The sequence below is a fragment of the Protomyctophum bolini genome (genome assembly GCF_963924005.1).
Source record: "Protomyctophum bolini genome assembly, chromosome: 16".
NCBI classification, from domain to species: domain Eukaryota; kingdom Metazoa; phylum Chordata; class Actinopteri; order Myctophiformes; family Myctophidae; genus Protomyctophum; species Protomyctophum bolini.
The window spans coordinates 1,387,953-1,412,883 of NC_137877.1; the positions used below are offsets into that span (position 1 = coordinate 1,387,953).

Consider the following 24,931-nt stretch of genomic DNA (forward strand, 5'->3'; position numbering starts at 1 on the left):
CAGAGAAAACAGGCTTGAAAGGTTCACTTCTGTGGTCTCTAACATTACACCTAGCTACATGTTTAAGCATTTATTTCATATTTACATGTCTTCTGTGGTCTCTAACATTACACCTAGCTACATGTTTAAGCATTTATTTCATATTTACATGTCTTCTGTGGACTCTAACATTACACCTATAGCTACATGTTTAAGCATTTATTTCATATTTACATGTTGATTTCAGATCTGACATTTATTTCAGACGTGCTCTAGTGTGTGAAGAGTCTGCCTGTGATATTAACACATTTTGGATAAAAGAAAACAAGCCCAAATTGATTAAATCAATTAATTACCAGCTGCATTATTATTATCTGTGGGTCTGCTGCTGACGTTATGCCACTTTTTAGCTGCGCTCCGCTGTTATGCTCAAATGAGTGACCCTAAATAATTCTGAGGCAACATGGCTGGAGACGAGGCAGCCAATCAGAACTCCTCGACTAGCCATGCCGTGCAGACGATGGGATGTTATGGGTTTGTTGCCAGTGGTGGCAACTGTCGTGACAGAAATAAGCTAAAGCAGCCTCCAAAAACCAAACCAGGCAAGCAACTGTGAATGAATCCACGTTAGGCTGGAAATATGCAGGCTTGGCAACCAGTGTTGCCAACTGGTGACAGAGCAGGCTCAGCAGAAAATGATCTCCTGTCGGGACTTTCACAAGCTAATATTGACCAGCTTGCAGCTGGTAAAAATAAGTCTTACTTGCTGTCTCTGTATCAAAACCTGTAGAACTGTAGAGTCACATGGTCTAACTCTCTTGGTGTGTTTCTGTCGCCCCCTGCAGGCCACGCGGTGCGGAACCTCCAGGCCTTCTCGGTGCTCCAGAACGCCTTCCTGAGAGCCAAGAGCTCGCGGCTGGCCCGCACGCTCCTGGACGCCATCGGCAACATCTACGCCGCCGAGCCCGCCAACTACTTCATCCTGGAGGCGCAGCACACGCTGTCGCAGTTCGCCGAGCGGGTCGCCAAGCTGCCCGACGCACAGGTATGGTTAGAAATGATGCCCAATAGAGCGTCGCAGTCCCTCCCCCTTTCAGAACGACGAGTGGCCCAGGAAATGATTCCCAATGCATTTTTCCCCATAGGCTTTTCTTTAAGTATTTATTTAAAGACGGTTACGCCGCGGACAAAGCCAACTCGGATCGTCACAAATCATGACAATGAACACAATGTTTTGGGGCCGATCAAATCATTTATAAGTTTTATATCCTGCCTTTATTTTCTTCTTTCTAATGATTTGATTGGCCCAAAATATTGTGTTCATTTTCATGATATGTCACGATCAGAGTTGGCTTTGACATATTTCTTACGTCATCATTGAGAGCTAGTTATTCATATAATATACACACCATGTACTCTGGTCCCAGCAAATCAGGCACAATACGAGTCCCAGGCGAAACTATTACTTGTGCGCTCTGCTTGCGCAAGTAATTAACTGTTACCCTCCCCACCAGGCCAACTAATTAACTGTTGCCCCCCCCCCCCCCCCCCCCCGCCCCACCAGGCCAAGTACTTTGAGCTGCTGGAGTTCGTGGTGTTCAGCCTGAACTACGTCCCGTGTAAGGAGCTGTTCAGCGTCAGCGTGCTCCTGAAGTCCTCCTCCTCGGCGGCGTGCGGCATCACGGCCACGCGCACGCTGCTGAAGCTGGCGCGCCACGACCCGCTGTTCAGCGACGTGCTGCGGGAGGTGGGCCTGCTGGAGGTTCTGGTCAACCTGCTGCACAAGTACGCTGCCTTGCTCAAGGACCCCGCCACGGCCAGCAGCCAGCAGCAGACCTCCTGCACCACGCCCAACAACGACCACGGTGAGAGAGCGCCGTCTGTCCCCGGGACCCCCCGATTTATGTTGTAAAATCATTATGTTTTTAGGTTTAGGTTTATTTATTTAGCATGTAGTACAAAAAAATAGACAATAACATATCAAAGAACAGAAATACAATGCAAGGAAGGGAAGAAGCCAGAAGGCTTATTTGGAATCCTTTCCTGTAGGAAGAGGTCATTGGTTTAAAATATTAAAAGCTCATAAAGAAACAGTACAAAAGTCTACAAGTTGTCAAAGGGGGGGCAGCTGTGCAGTAAAGAAATAAAAACACAGACTGCACAAAAAACAGAAATAAACAATACAACAACAAACACACAAAAGAAAATATAACGCATCAAGGTAAAACATGTAATCTACAGAGAGGAAGGAAATAAGAAGATATTTCTTTAGATGTTTTTTGAATATTGGCCTAAGGATACTGAGGATTTAACTGAAACATCTAGGGATGTTTCATGTTGTTCATGGTGTAGTACCACTGACGTATTTTTGTTTGTTTGTTTGTCATGTTTATTTCGAATATGCCAATAAAACAGAACAATTCCTTTCACATTGCATTTCACATCACAAGGAAAAACTATTAAAATAAATAGTAAAAAAAATAGCAAGAAGAAATAAAAGGAAAAAGACAAAAAAGAAAGAAATCTAAGCATATCCGAAAAGGAGTGAGAAGAAGTAAAAACGACACGTACCGTACGTAGCCTCCTTCACTACCTCCTCCTGTCCTTCCTCTCATCACATTTATTATTTTCTTTTTTTTTATCCCACGATTTTGTAACCCATTTTTCACCCCTGTGTGTGTGTGTGTGTGTGTGTGTGTGTGTGTGTGTGTGTGTGTGTGTGTGTGTGTGTGTGTGTGTGACTGTGTGACTGTGTGTGTGTGTGTGTGTGTGTGACTGTGTGACTGTGTGTGTGTGTGTGTGTGACTGTGTGTGTGTGTGTGTGTGTGTGTGTGACTGTGTGACTGTGTGACTGTGACTGTGTGTGTGTGTGACTGTGTGTGTGTGTGTGTGTGTGTGTGTGTGTGTGTGTGTGACTGTGTGTGTGTGTGTGTGTGTGTGTGTGTGTGTGACACTGTGACTGTGTGTGTGTGACTGTGTGTGTGTGTGTGTGTGTGTGTGTGTGTGTGTGTGTGTGACTGTGTGACTGTGTGTGTGTGTGTGTGTGTGACTGTGTGTGACTGTGTGTGTGTGTGTGTGTGTGTGTGTGTGTGACTGTGTGACTGTGTGACTGTGTGTGTGTGTGACTGTGTGTGTGTGTGTGTGTGTGTGTGTGTGTGTGACTGTGTGTGCACGGAGCAGGTGAATGTAAGAACAACGCAGTAGCAGAGGAACAGAAGCAGTTGGCCTGGCTGGTGATGGAGACGCTCACTGTTCTCCTCCAGGGCTCCAACACTAACGCAGGTAACACACACACACACACACACACACACACACTGTGATGTCTCGGCCTAGGGGAACCGAGACAACAAGTGTGGAAAACCGACCTTCCCAGCTCCCGAAGAAAACCGCCGTCCAAACAGTTGACTTTTCGATGTTTTCTTTTTATTTGCGTTCTTCACTTCAGGCCATTTAGGGTACAAAATCTCCAAGGGGCTGAAGGGGAGGACTGAACATTAAAACAAACTAGAACGGAAAAGTGAACGCTTGCCTCAATGAACCCCAAACTAAATACAAGCTCTAACCTCCCTGTCAGAAAACAATATATAAACGGGAAAACAAAAGATCAGCCCCCCTCCCTTATTGTAACCGAGACCCAACAGGGCCTCCTTATCTGCTCTTGTGAGTATGGTGCCGAAGGATTAGGGACAGGGCCTATTTCCTTTGAGCGCAAGTTCGAACTGGGGGTCACTTGAGACCTTGATATGGTATCTGCGGTCCGCTACGTGATCCTGGTTCTTTCTCAATTCATACTGTCTTAAACTTGCGTAGGCACGGTATTTGTGGTTCCGGGACGTCGGGGGTGACGTCACCCCTGGCGTCATCCCTGACGTCCTGGTTGTGATGTCAGAGACCTCGTGACGAGGTCTCTGACCTTAGCTGAGAACCCTCGCCTAGTGATAGGAGGCCGTTCAAGTCGGACTGTGATCTGTCAGCTACATTCTGGATCAAGCGATGCAAAGGTTACATTTAGCTACATCTCTGTTCAGGCTTCACAATGCACAAATGGCTAAAGAGCTAACAGCGGAGTGGACGGGTTGGGAGTCAGGAAGATACGGGTTGGCTGTCGCCGCCTCTCTGACAGCCCTTTAAACCTGGCGTCGTCCTCTGTGCTCCAATCCGTCGAGGCTGCGTCTTTCCATGGTCCTCCCCCTGTCACAATCACCCACTCACACCACGACACGCACGCACGCGAGCCTGCACACACAGGCACGCACGCGTGCGCGCACACACACAGACTGTCACACACAGGAGAAAACATACTGCCCGACTTCCTCTGCATAACCTTTAATATCATCACACCCCCCTTCCCAAAATTAAACACTCTCCCCCAAAAGAATGTTTGATCTCTCGACATCCTCCTTAATGAGCTCTGGACAAGGCATCGGCCATTATATTGTCCTTCCCTTTCTTGTGCTGAATATCTACATTGAAGTCCTGTAGTAACAAGGACCACCGCATCAGGCGTTGATTTTTATTGCGCATTTGGGACAAAAAGGTTAGCGGGCTATGATCTGTATACACAGTGACCGGCAGCGCACTAGACCCAACGTATACTTCAAAATGTTGCAACGCCAACAACATAGCGAGTAACTCTTTCTCAACAGTGCTGTTGAATTTCTTTGAGAAATAACAAACCGGGTGATCAATGCCCTCAACATCCCCCTGTACCAACACTGCCCCCGCCCCCCCTGTCACTCGCGTCGACCTCCAGTTTGAACGGCCCTGAAAAATCAGGGGCTGTAAGGACAGGTCCATCACTTACCTGCGTTCTCTCTCAGTCCTTTCTCCTGGTTTCTCTTCGCTGTCACTCTCAATGCTCTCTCCCTCTTACGCCTGTCATTGTCCCTCGCCCCGCAACTCAGACGCACACACACGCAAGCACGCACGCACACGCACGCACACGCACACACACACACACACACACACACACACACACACACACACACACACACACACACTCTCAGATAAATGGAGGAGGAGGAGACGGTGCTTTGTGTATTCATCAGGGACAGTCAGTCGGGCTCTAGTTTCCATGCTGCTGTCACCACAAATCATGTGACCACCACAGACGACAACATTGTTCTGTGCACGCACTTGTGTACGTGTGTGTGTGTGTGTGTGTGTGTGTGTGTGTGTGCGTGCGTGCGTGCGGTACTGATCGTCCTCTAACTGTCAAACGAGTCTCTCTTTTGGTATGTGTCTCTCTTGGATCGGCCCTTATTTGTCATATCGGTATCTGTGAATATGTCAGTCTAACCAGCGATGCCACACGGGTATAAAGGTGTTGACACTATGGCAGGTAAATAAAATGTTGGGACATCATGTGGAGTTTGCTTTGGAGTTGCCCAAACTGCAAAGTGCACATTTGAGTGAGGAGTCTGCTATAAACCCAACACCAGATATATAGCTAGATAGCTATAAACACAACACCAAATATATAGCTATTATAAACACATGATATAACAAGCACATCAAGGGCTCTAATGAAGTGCTGTCACCTCTAGACACACGAAAAACTGAAAAAAAAAGAATACAAAAATCAAACCGCTTTAGCTATTGAGAAATAGCAGATCTACAAGCTCATAGCGCGCCACCGAGTTGCGCGCTACGAGCTCGTAGGTCTGCTATTTTAGAAAAATCGAAGAACGACTGACATAGAAACATAAGCTTTTTCAGAAAACTGTCAGGATATATAGAAGACATTCATAGAATCTGATCTCAGGTCAGAATGGGTTAACAGGACCTTACTAACTGTCCACCGTCTGTCCGTGTCCCCCGTGGCGTCCGTCCGTCTGTCCCCAGGCCTGTTCAGGGAGTTCGGCGGGGCGCGCTGCGTCCACAACATCGTGAAGTACCGGCAGTGCCGCGAGCACGCCCTGCTCATCATCCAGCAGCTGGTGCTGTCGCCCAGCGGAGACGACGATATGGGCACACTGCTGGGTCTCATGCACTCTGCCCCGGGGGCGGAGCTACAGCTGAAGACCGACATACTGAGGGTGAGGGGACCGCACGCACACACACACTGCACTCTGCCCCGGGGGCGGAGCTACAGCTGAAGACCGACATACTGAGGGTGAGGGGGACGCACGCACACACACACTGCACTCTGCCCCGGGGGCGGAGCTACAGCTGAAGACCGACATACTGAGGGTGAGGGAGCACGCACGCACACACACACTGCACTCTGCCCCGGGGGCGGAGCTGCTACTCATAACAGACCTACGCACACACACACTGCACTCTGCCCCCAGCGCGGAGCTGCTACTCATAACAGACCTACGCACACACACCTGGCTGTGGCTCAGGAGGTAGAGCAGGTCGTCCAATGATCCATATGGGTCGGCGGTTCGAATCCCGGCTCCTCCTCCTCCTCCTGTCTACATGTGGAAGTGTCCTTGGGCAAAGACACCGAACCCCACATTTCTCCCGATGTGCTGGTTGGTGCCTTGCATGGCTTCCGCCGCAATCGGTGTATGAATGTGTGTGTTGAATGGGTGAATGTAATGCACAGTCTATGTAAAGGTGTGTGAATGTGTGTGTGAATGGGTGAATGTAATGCACAGTCTATGTAAAGGTGTGTGAATGTGTGTGTGAATGGGTGAATGTAGTGCACAATCTATGTAAAGGTGTGTGAATGTGTGTGAATGGGTGAATGTAATGCACACTCTATGTAAAGGTGTGTGAATGGGTGAATGTAATGCACACTCTATGTAAAGGTGTGTGAATGTGTGAATGTAATGCACAATCTATGTAAAGGTGTGTGAATGTGTGTGTGAATGGGTGAATGTAGTGCACAATCTATGTAAAGGTGTGTGAATGTGTGTGTGAATGGGTGAATGTAATGCACAATCTAGGTAAAGGTGTGTGAATGTGTGAATGTAATGCACAATCTATGTAAAGGTGTGTGAATGTGTGTGAATGGGTGAATGTAATGCACACTCTATGTAAAGGTGTGTGAATGGGTGAATGTAGTGCACAATCTATGTAAAGGTGTGTGAATGTGTGTGTGAATGGGTGAATGTAATGCACAATCTAGGTAAAGGTGTGTGAATGGGTGAATGTAATGCACAATCTATGTAAAGGTGTGTGAATGTGTGTGAATGGGTGAATGTAATGCACACTCTATGTAAAGGTGTGTGAATGTGTGAATGTAATGCACAATCTATGTAAAGGTGTGTGAATGTGTGAATGTAATGCACAATCTATGTAAAGGTGTGTGAATGTGTGTGTGAATGGGTGAATGTAGTGCACACTCTATGTAAAGGTGTGTGAATGGGTGAAGGTAATGCACAATCTACCGTATGTAAAGGTGTGTGAATGGGTGAAGGTAATGCACCATCTATGTAAAGGTGTGTGAATGGGTGAATGTAATGCACAATCTACCGTATGTAAAGGTGTGTGAATGGGTGAAGGTAAAGCGTCTTGGATAAAGGCGCTATATAAATGCACCATTTACGCACGCACGCATTTTAACCAACATGAATGGTAATGCATTAGCGGCCATTCTTTCAGAATGCTAATTTGCTGTTTCAAATCATCCTCCCTCATATCGACTCAACTGTCACGTCTTCTGAAGGCCAAGGTTAACCCCTCCTTTTTTTTTAATTATTATTTTTTTTAACCTATCTACATCCCCCGGCCCATGGGATTTTAATTATCACCATCCCACAGGTGGAAAAAAAAGGTCTGCTGTGATAAGGTCAAATCCCGCGTGGAAGAGAGAGTATTAACATGTTCCTGTAATTATTTTCTCCTCTGGATGGAAAGGGAAAAGTCTCCTAATCTGGGATTCATTTAGTTTACAGAGCACCGTGTCCACCGTTTCGGACACGGGGCAGCTCTCCGGAGCCAGGCCGGCACCCTGGCCGTGTTCCTGGGGGTCTGGATGATCTAGGGACCCCCTGGGGTTCTGGGGACCCCCCATGGGGACCCCCACACGGTAACTCTTTCATTTCAGTCTGTGGGACACATGCTCAAAAGACAATGATGAGAAGAGGCAACACAAGCATTCAGAGTAATGGAGTATAAGGATTTTACTCGAGTAAAGGAGACAAGACTTACATGACCTGTTCATGTATGGAATCCCAGTCTGACTCACAGAGTCACAAAAAGGCGACAGCTTTTATAGCTCACTCCCACCATAACCAAACCCTCAACATAGCCTCAAGACATTCAACAAATAGGATGTAACATCGTACAACAAACAGGACCAAACCAGCACCACAGGGGTGTGACAGATGGAGATAATCTCATACTGCAACTTAGAGTATTATTAAATGTTCATCTCTTAATTTACCACGACGCCTCCCATCTGTCCCTCCCATCCGTCTCACCTGTCCTCCTGTCTGTCCCTCCCTCCCGTATCCAGGCCCTGCTGGCGGTGCTGCGTGAGAGCCACCGGACGCGCACCGTGTTCCGTAAGGTGGGCGGCTTCGTGTACGTGACGTCCCTCCTGGTGGCCATGGAGCGCTCTCTGTGCGCGCCGCCGCGCCAGGGCTGGGAGCGGGCCAACCAGAACCAGGTGTTCGAGCTGCTCCACACGGTGCTGTGCACGCTCACGGCCGCCATGCGCTACGAGCCCGCCAACTCACACTTCTTCAGGACCGAGATCCAGTACGACAAGCTGGCCGACGCCGTCAGGTGAGTCCAGGAGGACGCTGTCGTCGTTTAGTTTAGTTTTGTTTTGTTTACGGCCCGCGGCGCGGCGGTATACCCGCCGTCTGATGATGTTTTGTGCCAGGGAGAGGGACCCGTCAGAATATGCAAATGTAGACATATTGGTTGTTCAGTTTGATCCACCAGTTTTGGAGAAATGGCTTATAGAGTAATGTCTTTTAGAGAAACAGCGAGTTGAGAAAACAGGCTTGAAAGGTTCACTTCTTAACATTAACTTAACATTACACCTAGCTTAGCTACATGTTTGGGCATTTATTTCATATTTACATGTCGATTTCAGCTCTGACACTTATTTCAGACTTGAAATAGCAGTCTCTCTGGTCACATATATTTGTCCTTTCTAACTAAAGTATGACTTTGTCATACTTTACTTTTATGTATGTGCCTGCATGTAGCGCACTCTCTCTCTCTCTCTCTCTCTCTCTCTCTCAGCTTGCCATTAGTGAAAAGTCACGGGGGTGGGAGGAGGGAGGAGGAAAGTGTGTTTGTGTTTTTCCCCTGATTCTCACACATCTATTTTTAGGGACAAATGTGAGTGAAATACCCGCGCCGTGGAGCCCTCCTCCTCGGTCTCCTTACTTACCTCCTCTCCTCCAATCAGGAGACATTCCCCCCCTCCTCCCCTCCAATCAGGAGACATTCCCCCCTCCTCCCCTCCAATCAGGAGACGTCCCCCCTCCTCCCCCTCCTCCCTGGGGGGTCCTCTTTCCATCGCTGCTAATTATTCACTGTATATTTAGCCAGTAAATAAACCCCTTCCTCATCCTGGGAGTGAATGCTGACTGGGTGACCTTTCTACAGCTGGAGTACAGTACAGTACAGTACAGTACAGTACAGTACAGTACAGTACAGTACAGTACAGTACAGTACAGTACAGTACAGTACAGTCACGCTGTCACGAGTTCACCTTTAAGTGGACCATTACTGAATTACATTAATTACAGCATTAATAATGCGATTAACGATGTAATTGTGATTTCCGTCATTGGACATTTTGGAATAGAATAAAAATTATATTTGCCTTTCATAGGGCAGATATGACAATTTCTTTTTTTTAAATAAAAATAAAAAATAAAAAACAGCGGAAATAGCTGATCTACAAGCTTGTAGATCTGCCATTTGTGCTTTTTTAATATAAGTATATGGATATATCTTTCATATATCTCTGTCCTTCTTCCAGGCTCCTGGGGTGTTATTCTAACAGTCTCCCTGTCCCTTCTTCCAGGCTCCTGGGGTGTTATTCTAACAGTCTCCCTGTCCCTTCTTCCAGGCTCCTGGGGTGTTTCTAACAGTCTCCCTGTCCTTCTCCTCCAGGCTCCTGGGGTGTTATTCTAACAGTCTCCCTGTCCCTTCTTCCAGGCTCCTGGGGTGTTATTCTAACAGTCTCCCTGTCCCTTCTTCCAGGCTCCTGGGGTGTTTCTAACAGTCTCCCTGTCCCTTCCTCCAGGCTCCTGAGGTGTTATTCTAACAGTCTCCCTGTCCCTTCTTCCAGGCTCCTGAGGTGTTATTCTAACAGTCTCCCTGTCCTTCCTCCAGGCTCCTGGGGTGTTATTCTAACAGTCTCCCTGTCCCTTCTTCCAGGCTCCTGAGGTGTTATTCTAACAGTCTCCCTGTCCCTTCTTCCAGGCTCCTGGGGTGTTATTCTAACAGTCTCCCTGTCCCTTCTTCCAGGCTCATGGGGTGTTATTCTAACAGTCTCCCTGTCCTTCCTCCAGGCTCCTGGGGTGTTATTCTAACAGTCTCCCTGTCCTTCCTCCAGGCTCCTGGGGTGTTATTCTAACAGTCTCCCTGTCCCTTCTTCCAGGCTCCTGGGGTGTTATTCTAACAGTCTCTGTCCTGCTACAGGGTCCTGGGGTGTTATTCTAACAGTCTCCCTGTCCCTTCTTCCAGGCTCCTGGGGTGTTATTCTAACAGTCTCTGTCCTGCTACAGGGTCCTGGGGTGTTATTCTAACAGTCTCTCTGTCCTTCCTCCAGGCTCCTGGGGTGTTATTCTAACAGTCTCTCTGTCCTTCCTCCAGGCTCCTGGGGTGTTTCTAACAGTCTCTGTCCTGCCACAGGGTCCTGGGGTGTTATTCTAACAGTCTCCCTGTCCTTCCTCCAGGCTCCTGGGGTGTTATTCTAACAGTCTGTCTGTCCTTCCTCCAGGCTCCTGGGGTGTTATTCTAACAGTCTCTCTGTCCTTCCTCCAGGCTCCTGGGGTGTTTCTCGGACACCAAGAAGCTGGGGCCCACCTCCACCTCGGTGTTCCCCTCCAACGCCCAGCCGTTCCAGAGGCTCCTGGAGGACGAGGGGGCCCCGGGCGGCGGCGGGGGGGGCTGCGGCGGCGGAGACAGCGTCTGTCCCACGCTCAGACACTGCAGCAAGCTGTTCATCTACCTGCACAAGATGGCCACCGACTCCTTCGACAGGTCAGTGCCGCTAGGACTCCCACGTCGCGGAAGCAGCGAGTGCATAGTGAGACGGTACTGTGTCTCACTCGTTTTAGCTCATTTTAGCTTAAGTTTACCCTCACTTATGGTCCCATCAGTGGAGTTGGCCATCTGTCCAGGCTATGGGATCAAACAATGTCACTTGGAAACATGCAAATAAACAATGTTGTTTTGGAGACTGTCAGAAATACTGTTTTTCCAGACCTGGAGAAAGAGTTTGGAATCAATCAAATGTTTTGGAAAATGTTTGTAGGATTATACATTTTTTCAATGTTGCCGTCAGTGTATTAGCATTAGCCTGTTAGCCTGTTAGCATTAGCCTGTTGTTATTGCGTCGGTGCGTCTATGCAAAGCTCCCGGTCAGCTGGGCTGATGACCCACGCTCTCCCTGTCATCATGGCTGTGTTGCTCATATCATCATAGGCAACATTCTGCTAAATGGTTCCTCCAAAAGGTTCAGCTATTTTTAAAAGATATCAAAAATTGTTTTGAAAATGGAACGGCTAATTAATGACATTTACAAATTGGGCTTGTGTCCTGTCTCCTGTCGGCTTTAAAACTAACTGCTTCTCTTCCTGTCTGTCTGTCTGTCTGTCTGTCTGTCTGTCTGTCTGTCTGTCTGTCTGTCTGTCTGTCTGTCTGTCTGTCTGTCTGTCTGTCTGTCTGTCTGTCTGTCTGTCTGTCTCTCTCTCTCTCTTGTGTTACTTCCTCTAACCTTGTGTTCTGTCCGGCTGTGTTTCCTGGGGGTGTGGCCTTCTGCACATCTGTGTGTGTGTGTGTGTCTGTGTGTCTGTTTCTGTGTCTGTGTCTGTCTGTCTGTGTGTGTGTGTCTGTGTGTGTGTAGTCGTGCAGAGCAGGTCCCCCCCTGCCTCACTCATGAGACCTCCCTCCCCTCTCCGTGGGGAACGCCAGCCCTCGCCAGGAAGAGGTAGCTACACACGCTACACGCTCTGCACACGCCACGTCGCACACGCTACCCACTGTCTGTCTCTCTCTCGTTGTGTCTCTGTCTCTTATTTCTCTCCTCCACGCGCTGCATGTTTTTCACGCTCTCGGCTCCATTTCACACAAATCAAACCAAACGGCTGATTGGCTGATAATGAATGGGTGTCACCATGACTGACAGCTGACCTGGACGTTACAATGAATGTTACACAGCTCATATTTTAGTTTCAGGGGTCACTAGGCATGTAACGATATATCGTATATCGATATTAATCCTGACGATATATATATATATATCGATTTATTAAAAAGATAAATTATGACATGTGAGCTTTAATCATATTCCATCATATTCAAGTGCTTTTGGAGAGAAATGAGACAGACTCCATGCAGTCACTTTCAGTAGTAGAGGCCTGCAGAGGGGACTGTGTGTGACCAGCTGATGGTCGTTGATGCTCATTAATACAGTACTAATACAGAAGGCAATTATGTTTCTGCACTGTCAAATAGGTCTACATCTATCCTAAGATGTTTCTGCTCTGTCAAATAGTTCTAAATCTATCCTAAGATGTTTCTGCACTGTCAAATAGTTCTAAATCTATCCTAAGATGTTTCTGCACTGTCAAATAGGTCTAAATCTATCCTAAGATGTTTCTGCACTGTCAAATAGTTCTAAATCTATCCTAAGATGTTTCTGCACTGTCAAATAGGTCTACATCTATCCTAAGATGTTTCTGCACTGTCAAATAGGTCTACATCTATCCTAAGATGTTTCTACTCTGTCAAATAGGTCTACATCTATCCTAAGATGTTTCTGCACTGTCAAATAGGTCTACATCTATCCTAAGATGTTTCTGCACTGTCAAATAGGTCTACATCTATCCTACGATGTTTCTGCACTGTCAAATAGGTCTACATCTATCCTAAGATGTTTCTGAACTGTCAAATAGGTCTACATCTATCCTAAGATGTTTCTGCACTGTCAAATAGGTCTACATCTATCCTAAGATGTTTCTGCACTGTCAAATAGGTCTACATCTATCCTAAAATGAAAACTTGTTTTACATGTTAACTCGAGCTAGGTTTAAAAGCATGTTTACAGTTACATATAAATTAAGTAATGTTACATGAAAAGTAATGCTACTTTTGCAATGTAGTTAAATAAAAATTGTGAAAAGCACGGGGGGGGGGGGGGTGTATCGTTACATGCCTAGAGGTCGCACTATAGGTTGCCTAGAGGTTGCCTATATGTCCATACGGACATATAGGCGACCTCGGACACATTGGTGCGACCTCGGACACATTATGTGTCCAAGACAAGTCTTGGCCTCGTCTGTTGGCATGAGGATTTAGAAGACAATTATTTCGTACAATCAGTTATCAGGTCTAAATGGGTTATGTATATGTACAGTATGTTATGTATCCATGACTGTATGCGGTGCATTCTGCATGGCTAACGCACTGACCTCTTCCTCCTCCCCCTCCCCTCCCCCTCCTCCTCCCTCCCCCTCCTCCCCCTCCTCCAGGCATGGGTACTACGGTACGTCGGGGCCCTCCGCTCCGGTCAAGGCCCTGTCGGACCTGAAGCTCCACCTGGCCAACCCGTCGCACCTCCCCCCTCCCTCCTCGTCCTCGCTGAGCGACATGGTGGTCATCCACCCGGGAGCCGCCCTGGCCATGTTGGACCTCCTGCCCTCGGTCTCCTCCGACAGTCAGCCTGAGGTGAGCCACCACCAACGCCGTATAGAGCACGAGCAGTGTGGATTTTCTAGACTAAAACTAAGACGAAAACTACGCCACGGTGACTAAGGCTAAATATACTGGCAATTTTGTCTACAGATAAAAACTAGACTAAAATGTTAGGAAGGGACTAGTGGACAAGAGATCCAGTATAAGTCAATTTACACTTGGTTGCATACTGAAAATATCTACAAGCTGCGACACGTTGTTCACTTGTAGATCTGGTGGCACTTTTTTTGTGCACAGCAGTCATCAGGATATACATAAAACATATGGAAACAAACAGATCACAGACAGTACATAGACAATAAAGAAACAGTGCCAACAGAAGGCCACCAGTCATAGTTCCAAGAGGCATCACAGCACACTGTATGCACGGAACTGAGACGGGCCTGCTTGTTCATAAGTCCTATATTTATGGGAACAAACGATCTTGAGGCCCTAGCCTGCAGGGAAGGTACCATATACCGTCGCCCTGATGGTCAAAGATGGTATTGTCTGTGTAACGGGTGTGTGTTGTCCCTATAGTAATGGCTTTCCCCTTCCTGAGTACCCAACGGGTCTCATACATTGAGGTCATACTCTCAAATCGTACCCCAGCTATTTTGCGGGACACGCTGATGATTTTATGGAGTTTGTTCTTATTGACCAATGACATGAGCCATACCATGAAACAAAACAAAATGTCACTCTCCACAAAGGATCGATGAAAGAGTGCCATGATATATTTTTTTAATAACGTTATACTGTCTCAGTCTGCGCATAAAATGCAGCCTCTGCTGACCTTTCTTGTAGATGGAATGAGTGTTGGAATTCCATGTCAGCTAATTGGAATCAATCGTTGTACCCTATAGTACCTGTATTCCTCCACAATCACTACCCTACCCCCACAATCACTATCACTACTATGTAATGTATCTGACTCACTCCTACAGTCGCTTGTGTACAGCGTGAACAATAGCGGTGAAATCACGCTCCCTTGCGGAGCCCACGCGTGTTGGTCGTAATGGGGAAAGATATTGCTTTATTCACCTTGACATTGTTGTACCTGTACCATGAACTTTTCCTGTCAGGAATTACTCAACATTCAGTGATGCTTGCGGAACTCTACTTCGTCTCGTTCCTGACCTGCATCACTGTCGTGGCAATAATCACGTTAACCCACACCCTCGAGTGTAATATTATTGCTTAATTATTATGTTTGTGTGTTTGTTTGAGGGTCGGTTGTGTTCCGTCAGATGTGATAACGCTCTCTCTCTCTCCCCCCTCCCCCCAGCACGCCCTGGACCTCCAGCTGGCCGTGGCCAACATCCTGCAGCTCCTGGTCCACAGCGAGCGGAACCAGCAGGTTCTGTGTGAGGCGGGCCTCCACCAGAGGCTGCTACAGCGCTGCAGCCAGGCGCTGGGGGACGAAGACCACCCGCTGCACCCCCCCCTGCAGAGGATGTTCGAGAGGCTGGCCTCGCAGGCTCTGCAGCCCATGGCGCTCAGGTACAGAGAACACCTCCCAGGCTCTGCAGCCCATGGCGCTCAGGTACAGAGAACACCTCCCAGGCTCTGCAGCCCATGGTAGAACACCTCCCAGGCTCTGCAGCCCATGGTAGAACACCTTCCAGGCTCTGCAGCCCATGGTAGAACACCTCCCAGGCTCTGCAGCCCATGGTAGAACAGCTCCCAGGCTCTGCAGCCCATGGTAGAACACCTCCCAGGCTCTGCAGCCCATGGTAGAACACCTCCCAGGCTCTGCAGCCCATGGTAGAACACCTCCCAGGCTCTGCAGCCCATGGTAGAACAGCTCCCAGGCTCTGCAGCCCATGGTAGAACACCTCCCAGGCTCTGCAGCCCATGGTAGAACACCTCCCAGGCTCTGCAGCCCATGGTAGAACAGCTCCCAGGCTCTGCAGCCCATGGTAGAACACCTCCCAGGCTCTGCAGCCCATGGTAGAACACCTCCCAGGCTCTGCAGCCCATGGTAGAACACCTCCCAGGCTCTGCAGCCCATGGTAGAACACCTCCCAGGCTCTGCAGCCCATGGTAGAACACCTCCCAGGCTCTGCAGCCCATGGTAGAACACCTCCCAGGCTCTGCAGCCCATGGTAGAACACCTCCCAGGCTCTGCAGCCCATGGTAGAACACCTCCCAGGCTCTGCAGCCCATGGTAGAACACCTCCCAGGCTCTGCAGCCCATGGTAGAACACCTCCCAGGCTCTGCAGCCCATGGTAGAACACCTCCCAGGCTCTGCAGCCCATGGTAGAACACCTCCCAGGCTCTGCAGCCCATGGTAGAACACCTCCCAGGCTCTGCAGCCCATGGTAGAACACCTCCCAGGCTCTGCAGCCCATGGTAGAACACCTCCCAGGCTCTGCAGCCCATGGTAGAACACCTCCCAGGCTCTGCAGCCCATGGTAGAACACCTCCCAGGCTCTGCAGCCCATGGTAGAACACCTCCCAGGCTCTGCAGCCCATGGTAGAACACCTCCCAGGCTCTGCAGCCCATGGTAGAACACCTCCCAGGCTCTGCAGCCCATGGTAGAACACCTCCCAGGCTCTGCAGCCCATGGTAGAACACCTCGCAGGCTCTGCAGCCCATGGTAGAACACCTCCCAGGCTCTGCAGCCCATGGTAGAACACCTCCCAGGCTCTGCAGCCCATGGTAGAACACCTCCCAGGCTCTGCAGCCCATGGTAGAACACCTCCCAGGCTCTGCAGCCCATGGTAGAACACCTCCCAGGCTCTGCAGCCCATGGTAGAACACCTCCCAGGCTCTGCTCATAACGACAATAACAGAAGTGGTGGCTGGATGAGAGGTCCGACGCTAAGCAGCGTTTCCTCTCCAGAGTCCAGGCAGAGACTGAGCGTTAGTAGCGGTACATACAGTAGCTGTTAGCCGTTCTAACAAGTCGCCTTAACCTTGAATGAACGTTTCTGCGATGACATCATGCAGTGACCCCGCTCTGTGTGGTCTTTGAGGAGTCTCCTCAAACGCCTGAAATAAACGTCAGTACGTCTCATTCTCCACCAGCCCACGCTCTGAACAGGAACGTGCAGTGAAATGAAATCATTTGACTACGTTAGATTAGTTAAGAGGTGGTTTCATTAGAGCTAGCTCTACTCGGGGAAGGGGAGGGGGAGGGGGAGGGGGAGGGGGAGACGAGGGGCGAGGAGGGCCTCTCAGGGGAATCCACTGATTCTCATTCACGGCTTGACCGGCCGAGCGAAACGGGAGGTTTTTCTGCAGAGACGGAGGATTTGAGGAGGGGGGGGAGAGGTGGGGGGATAGTTAAGTAATTTGACTCGCATGGTGTGAGCTGTGTCTTTTCATATGGAAATGCTTCCCTCCGTAGCCTTCCTTCCCAGAGTTAAATGGTTTAGGAGGTCTGAACGGCCGCACGGATCTATCCAGCTGTCAATCTCTCTTCCGTTTTCTCTCCTCTCTTTCTGCTCTTTCTCTGTTTTGGGACACGTGCGTGCGTGTGTGCGTGTGTGCGTTACGTGCGTGTGTGCGTTACGTGCGTGTGTGCGTGCGTTATGTGCGTGCGTGTGTGCGTTACGTGCGTGTGTGCGTTACGTGCGTGTGTGCGTTACGTGCGTGTGTGCGTTACGTGCGTGTGTGCGTGCGTTATGTGCGTGCGTGTGTGCGTTACGTGTGTGCGTGCTCGCTCTGTGTCTTGAGCCCTGAGTTCGTTGTCGCCGTGACACTCCTAACTAATGTCCTCCTAACTAATGTCCTCCTAACTAATGTCCTCCTAACTAATGTCCTCCTAACTAATGTCCTCCTAACTAATGTCCTCCTAACTAATGTCCTCCTAACTAATGTCCTCCTAACTAATGTCCTCCTAACTAATGTCCTCCTAACTAATGTCCTCCTAACTAATGTCCTCCTAACTAATGTCCTCCTAACTAATGTCCTCCTAACTAATGTCCTCCTAACTAATGTCCTCCTAACTAATGTCCTCCTAACTAATGTCCTCCTAACTAATGTCCTCCTAACTAATGTCCTCCTAACTAATGTCCTCCTAACTAATGTCCTCCTAACTAATGTCCTCCTAACTAATGTCCTCCTAACTAATGTCCTCCTAACTAATGTCCTCCTAACTAATGTCCTCCTAACTAATGTCCTCCTAACTAATGTCCTCCTAACTAATGTCCTCCTAACTAATGTCCTCCTAACTAATGTCCTCCTAACTAATGTCCTCCTAACTAATGTCCTCCTAACTAATGTCCTCCTAACTAATGTCCTCCTAACTAATGTCCTCCTAACTAATGTCCTCCTAACTAATGTCCTCCTAACTAATGTCCTCCTAACTAATGTCCTCCTAACTAATGTCCTCCTAACTAACTCCAGACAGAAGTCTGAGTCACACTAGTAGTGTGATGGATGCCCAAAAGGTAGATGGTGATCTACCAGTAGATCACAAAGGCTGTGCAGGTAGACCACATTACCTCTAAAGAATATTTAATTTAAATATTAAAAAAATATTTTCACATCTGCCACTTGAATTAAGGTGACTTGATTGATTGACATAAAAAAGGCCTGTCATCTCAAACCCATAATGCAAGTATTTTGTCTTCAAGAGTGTTGCTGTCTGTATAGTAGAATTACAAATTAAATACAAAACAATCCTACCTATAACCTATTCCATTTTTCCCCCTCGATTTCCCATTCAAAAGTGTATTTGTCTGAATATGTAACGCCAGCTCCGGTATTCCAAAGCCCAAGATCAGGTACATATTTTCAGCAATGGCGTAATATTGTTTTTCGGTGGGTAGATCTTTCCCAGCTGGTCATTTTGAAAGTAGCTCTACAGCAGGGGGGCAGTCAGACAGATATTTTGTGAAGCCACTGAGGAAATGAAAGTTCATATAATGGCCTGTTGTGGCGCTGTCATTGGGCTCAAAAAAACCCATAGCCTCATAGAAGTCCATGTATTTTGGCCCAACTTCACCTAGACTGTATTACCTTAATAAACATGGTCATGAATACTTTTTGCGTCCAGTCACTAGTTTAAAGTCTCATTTCTAATGTCATAATATTCTTTTTGGAAAATTATGGTCCCATTTATAAAAAAAATGACCATAAAGTCGCGCATGTTCTGAGGGGCGTGGCTACCATTACAGTCTATGAGCGGGATCCCCCACCCACTCGAGTCAAAATAAAAACCAACGAAGAAGAAGGGGGGAAGTCCCGCCTCATTGTCTGGGCCAGCCAATGGCCAGCTGGGCCCAAACGGATCTAGAAAGATGGCGACTTCCATTGCAAGGACTGACAGGCTTCATTTTACGTTCATGTTAGACCCGCGGAACGCTTTGTCCATATTTTTTACAGTCTATGCTCTACAGTCAAAGAAGAGTGGGCACCCCCCTGCTAGACTAAACCATTACAAAGGGCCGTAGTGCAACAGCTGCATTCAGGTCACAATCATATAGCACTGCTATTGATTGTGAAACGGACAAAAGAATACGGTTTGTGCAGGAAATGGTTTATTCAGCCGGTGACACGTGAAGTATTTTTAAAGATATGCCGTGCATATTAATAAGGTGGTTGGTGTACTCCAGATCAAGAATGAAGTTGTCTTACAACAATATAATATACACAGTATTATTACTTAACAAAATACTACAACATAGAAGAAAGATAGACAGGGAAAGAGATGCAGGCAAATACAAGTAGTAGCAATAACAATAATGGATGTAATAGTGTAGGTCTGTAGGATAAATAATATATTAATCCCTGTGTGGGTGTGTAACGCGTGTGGGTGGGGCGAACGCTTATATACAATATACACACCAGAGACTTTTGCCGCATTTATAGTTGGATAAGATATTAGTGACTGTTAATGCTCGTGGCGATATATTTTTTCATATTTTTTTTGTTCTGTTTTACAGGGAGTTTGTGCGTCTGGGGAACCCTCTGAACTGCGGCGCCTGGGACAAGAAGCTGCTCAAACAGTACCGCGTCCACAAGCCCAGCTCCCTCAGCTACGACGCAGACATGAGGAGTAGGTCCTGCTGTTCCTCTTTAGTATACACTGTTGTTGGTTTTCACAGAAAAACTTTAGATTTGAGTTTTTAGTCGTAGTCTCTTGATGTTTTTGTGTTAGCGTCTAGTTTTGGTCGTCCCCATCATGAAAGGTGCTGCTGTATATAAAATGCGTGATGTTATTATAATTATTATAATGATTCTTATTATGAATCCAGCATTTATTTATTTTTATCCCATGATTTTGTAACCCATTTTTCACCCCTGTGTCCATCATCTAATGTGATCCTGGGCTCTACACACCCTCCGCCAACCTAGTCCCCATATATGGGGGACAAGGGGAGACCAACCTATAGTCCCCATATATGGGGGACAAGGGGAGACCAACCTAGTCCCCATATATGGGGGACAAGGGGAGAGCAACCTAGTCCCCATATATGGGGGACAAGGGGAGACCAACCTAGTCCCCATATATGGGGGACAAGGGGAGAGCAACCTAGTCCCCATATATGGGGGACAAGGGGAGACCAACCTAGTCCCCATATATGGGGGACAAGGGGAGAGCAACCTAGTCCCCATATATGGGGGACAAGGGGAGACCAACCTAGTCCCCATATATGGGGGACAAGGGGAGACCAACCTAGTCCCCATATATGGGGGACAAAGGGGAGACCAACCTAGTCCCCATATATGGGGGACAAGGGGAGACCAACCTAGTCCCCATATATGGGGGACAAGGGGAGACCAACCTAGTCCCCATATATGGGGGACAAGGGGAGACCAACCTAGTCCCCATATATGGGGGACAAGGGGAGAGCAACGGACTTGAACTCATGCTTCCTTCATGCCTGAGTGTCCAAGTCGCTCCTTTACACCTGACAGGGGGGAGTTTCCCTGGTTGGACGTAGCGCGTGGAAGGAACACGTTATTCCAACCAGTTCCTTTCCCCTCCATCAGGCGCCCCGGCTGGCCAGGGGGAGGCAGTTTAGTGACCAGGATTTTATCTTTGCATTTTATCTTTAGCTGTTGAAAAAAATACCAGAGCCTGTAAGATCTGCCATTTGAAAAATCGTGAAAACGTGATAAAACGGTTTACAGTAACATTCATTAATCTTGTGTACCGTTGTGTGTGTGCGTGCGTCTGTTTGTGTGTTTGTGTCTGTGCATACATGTGTGCGTGCGTGTGTTTGTTTGTGTGTGTGCATACATGTGTGCGTGCGTGTGTTTGTTTGTGTGTGTGCGTACATGTGTGCGTGCGTACACGTGTGTGTGTGTGTGTGTGTGTGTGCGTGCGTGCGTGCGTGCTTCCCCCCCCTCAGACAGCATGACCCTCTCCATGGAGGGGGGGTGCTTCGGGCCCGACAGCGTGTTCGCGGCGGCGCCGGCGGCCGAGGACAACGGGCAGTACCGCATCAGCCGCTCCCTGGTGCGGTCAGCAGAGGGCAGCACCGTGCCGCTCACACGCGTCAAGTGTCTGGTCTCCATGACGACGCCGCACGACATCCTGCGCCTGCACGGCTCCGCCGTCACGCCCGCCTTCGTGGAGTTCGACACCTCGCTGGAGGGCTTCGGGTGAGTCCTCTGATTGGTTGATAGAGCTGGAGGGCTTCGGGTGAGTCCTCTGATTGGTTGATAGAGCTGGAGGGCTTCGGGTGAGTCCTCTGATTGGTTGATAGAGCTGGAGGGCTTCGGGTGAGTCCTCTGATTGGTTGATAGATCTCTGGAGGGCTTCGGGTGAGTCTCGTCTCTGATTGGTTGAATAGATCCCTGGAGGGCTTCGGGTGAGTCTCGTCTCTGATTGGTTGAATAGATCTCTGGAGGGCTTCGGGTGAGTCCTCTGATTGGTTGAATAGATCTGGAGGGCTTCGGGTGAGTCCTCTGATTGGTTGATAGATCTCTGGAGGGCTTCGGGTGAGTCTCGTCTCTGATTGGTTGAATAGATCTCTGGAGGGCTTCGGGTGAGTCCTCTGATTGGTTGAATAGATCTGGAGGGCTTCGGGTGAGTCTCGTCTCTGATTGGTTGAATAGATCGCTGGAGGGCTTCGGGTGAGTCTCGTCTCTGATTGGTTGAATAGATCTCTGGAGGGCTTCGGGTGAGTCCTCTGATTGGTTGAATAGATCTGGAGGGCTTCGGGTGAGTCTCGTCTCTGATTGGTTGAATAGATCTCTGGAGGGCTTCGGGTGAGTCCTCTGATTGGTTGAATAGATCTGGAGGGCTTTGGGTGAGTCCTCTGATTGGTTGATAGAGCTGGAGGGCTTCGGGTGAGTCTCTCTGATTGGTTGATAGAGCTGGAGGGCTTTGGGTCAGTGTTGTTTTCGTCGACTAAAACTAAGACGAAAAATGTTCGTCGACTACCTTTTTTCACTGACGAAAACTAAATGGAAACTAAATGAAAACTAAGCTACGGTGACTAAAACTAAGACTAAATGTTAGGAAGGGACTAGTGGACAAGAGATCCAGTTTAAGTCATTTTACACTTGGTTGTATGCTGAAAATAGCAGATCTACAAGCTCATCCTGTGGTTCTGTTCTGCGAGGAGAACAGAACCATCCTGTGGTTCTGTTCTCCTCGCCAACCCAGCAACATTTCAGGGTGCCATTTACGCACTGCACAGCTTTTCGCGCCATGCGGCATGACGCACATAAACAACTGCCCCCCCCCCCCCCCCCGGTCAGCCAAACGTGCGTAAGAATGTAGTGTGTGTGAGCGTGCGTGCGTGCGCGCGTGTGTGTGTGTGTGTGTGTGTGTGTGTATGCGCACGTGTGTGTGTGCGAGCACGTGCCGCTGTGTGACAGTTGGCCTGCCCCCCGTTCCCGTGGACATGGAACAGACTGTGTCACCGTTGCTGTCATGTCTAAATCTGTCACTGATGCTAGAATGGTCTCTCCGTTACTGACCAATGGGGTGCTTCTAAATATGTCCCCCCAAAATAACCCCCCCCCCCCCCACTCGTTTCCATTGTGAAAGCAGCAGATGTACGGTGCTCGCGATGCCTCGCAATCTGGCCAACAATTAACATTTTTGTAAAAAGAAAAAACATCTTAAATAACTGAGGATACATGATATATTTTGGCATCACCAGCTGGTCTCGGTCGGGGTCTGAAAGTCATGATTACTCACACAGAACGAGGGCTTCGGTTTCATCTAATTTAAAGCTATAAAGGCTTTTAGTTTAGAGTCATTTTCATTGTAAATCATTAACATTCATGAGTGGTTTATGAAAAAAAGGCCTGGAGTCTTAACCCATTCTGGGCGGGAACCCCTTTTGGTGTTTTAAACATTATGTTATGATTTAGCTATTGAAAAAATAGCAGATCTACAAGCTCATAGTGCGCCACTCGCTTGTAGGTCTGCTATTTTTTTAAGAATCGTGAAAAGTGACATGAAAGTGTTTGAGAACGACTGACATAGAAACATAGCTTTTTTAAGTCAGGATTTAGAAACATTTTTAGAAATCTGATCTCAGGTCGGAACGGGTTAAGTGTGGAGGAGTGGGGGGTCGAGGAGTGGGGGTGGGGGTGGAGGAGGGGGGGTCGTAGCGTGAAGGGCATCTCAGACAGGACACGGTGTCACATTTAGAGGCAGTGCTGTCGGGCCGATGCCAGATGATTATGCAGATTACGTCTATAGTCCAGGAATAATCAATGCATGGCGACGCCCTCCCCCCCCCCCCTCCACAGAACCCTCCTCTAACCAACAGGTCTGCACACTGCCCCGCCCACTGCCCCGCCCACTCGTCTCTCCTAATCCAGGGCACTCTCCGTGGTGATGAATGGATCGATATGCTGGCGCTTCATTTCTTGCTCCTCGTCCGTCTCTCTCCCGCAAAATATATATAACGCTTTTTGGATCATATATGGTATAAATTAAAACGATCGCAATGTAAGCTAGCAATGTAACAACAGTAGATTGTTTCCGGGTCATGGCTTTCAGAGTAAAAGCGAGCTGAGACAACCCCGGCACCCCAGAGCTCCTATTTTGAAGCACTTCCGACACTGATAGTACCAACGCGTCCGCCCCTTAGAGTATATATGAATAGAGAAGACACCCTCACACCACACGGGGCGGCGGTGGCTCAGGGGTAGAGTGCCTGGATGGGAACCGCAAGGTTGCCAGTTCAAACCCGGGCTCCCCCAGAGTTACTGTCGAAGTGTCCTTGAGCAAGACACTGAACCCCTAATTGCTCCCGATGTGCTAGTTGGTGCCTTGCATGGTTTCCGCTGCCATCGGTGTATGAATGGGTGAATGTAATGCACAATCTATGTAAAGCGCCTTGGATAAAGGCGCTATATAAATGCACCATTTACACCCGAGTTCTCCTCCCATCCACTTGCATTAAGTTGCTCAAAAGCGCATGAGGCGATTTCACTCCTCCTTCCTGGTATAGGAACAGAGTGCATTCTGGGACGGATTGCAATGGCGAGTGGCCCCAAAACACATAAACGCGCTGCCGTTGAACGAGCGTGCGTCCGTCGTGAACGTGTACAATGATAGTCAACAGACAGCGCGTTCATGTGTTTGGGCCCAGGCTGCAATACCTTCATTCGGCCACTATGTCCATTTGGCCTCAGGGTTTCCTCCGGGTGCCGTCTCTATTCATATATACTCTAAGGTCCGCCCACTGCCGGTGATTCATGACGGTTGTGATGCCGGTCGGTGGGTTCAGATGGCGCCCGGGGGCCAGAGGCTGGGCCACGCATAATTAACATACACTCAAACAATTAGTATTCTAATAACAGCCTGTTTTGGACACAGCCAGGCGGTGGTGCAGTGGATGGTGTTCAGACATGTGTCACATATAAACAGCCTGTTTTGGACACAGCCAGGTGGTGGTGCAGTGGATGGTGTTCAGACATGTGTCACATTCTAATAACAGCCTGTTTTGGACACAGCCAGGTGGTGGTGCAGTGGATGGTGTTCAGACATGTGTCACATTCTAATAACAGCCTGTTTTGGACACAGCCAGGTGGTGGTGCAGTGGATGGTGTTCTAATAACAGCCTGTTTTGGACACAGCCAGGTGGTGGTGCAGTGGATGGTGTTCTAATAACAGCCTGTTTTGGACACAGCCAGGTGGTGGTGCAGTGGATGGTGTTCAGACATGTGTCACATATAAACAGCCTGTTTTGGACACAGCC

The 24,931-nt window shown here is 48.5% G+C and overlaps 1 protein-coding gene across 3 annotated transcripts in view; it reads left to right on the forward strand.

The window, feature by feature from the left end:
• Positions 1-24,931, forward strand: part of wdfy3 (WD repeat and FYVE domain containing 3) — a 150,981-nt gene that overhangs the window by 43,641 nt on the left and 82,409 nt on the right. For 2 of the 3 annotated variants that reach the window (XM_080786636.1, XM_080786635.1), the window contains exons 9-19: positions 825-1,024; positions 1,544-1,844; positions 3,160-3,261; positions 5,824-6,017; positions 8,390-8,661; positions 10,888-11,106; positions 11,972-12,055; positions 13,599-13,794; positions 15,089-15,303; positions 19,700-19,812; positions 21,113-21,365. In XM_080786636.1, the coding sequence (XP_080642762.1) occupies positions 825-1,024; positions 1,544-1,844; positions 3,160-3,261; positions 5,824-6,017; positions 8,390-8,661; positions 10,888-11,106; positions 11,972-12,055; positions 13,599-13,794; positions 15,089-15,303; positions 19,700-19,812; positions 21,113-21,365 (2,149 nt within the window). The remainder of the gene's footprint in view (positions 1-824; positions 1,025-1,543; positions 1,845-3,159; positions 3,262-5,823; positions 6,018-8,389; positions 8,662-10,887; positions 11,107-11,971; positions 12,056-13,598; positions 13,795-15,088; positions 15,304-19,699; positions 19,813-21,112; positions 21,366-24,931) is intronic. The other variant, XM_080786637.1, reaches the window with a different exon arrangement.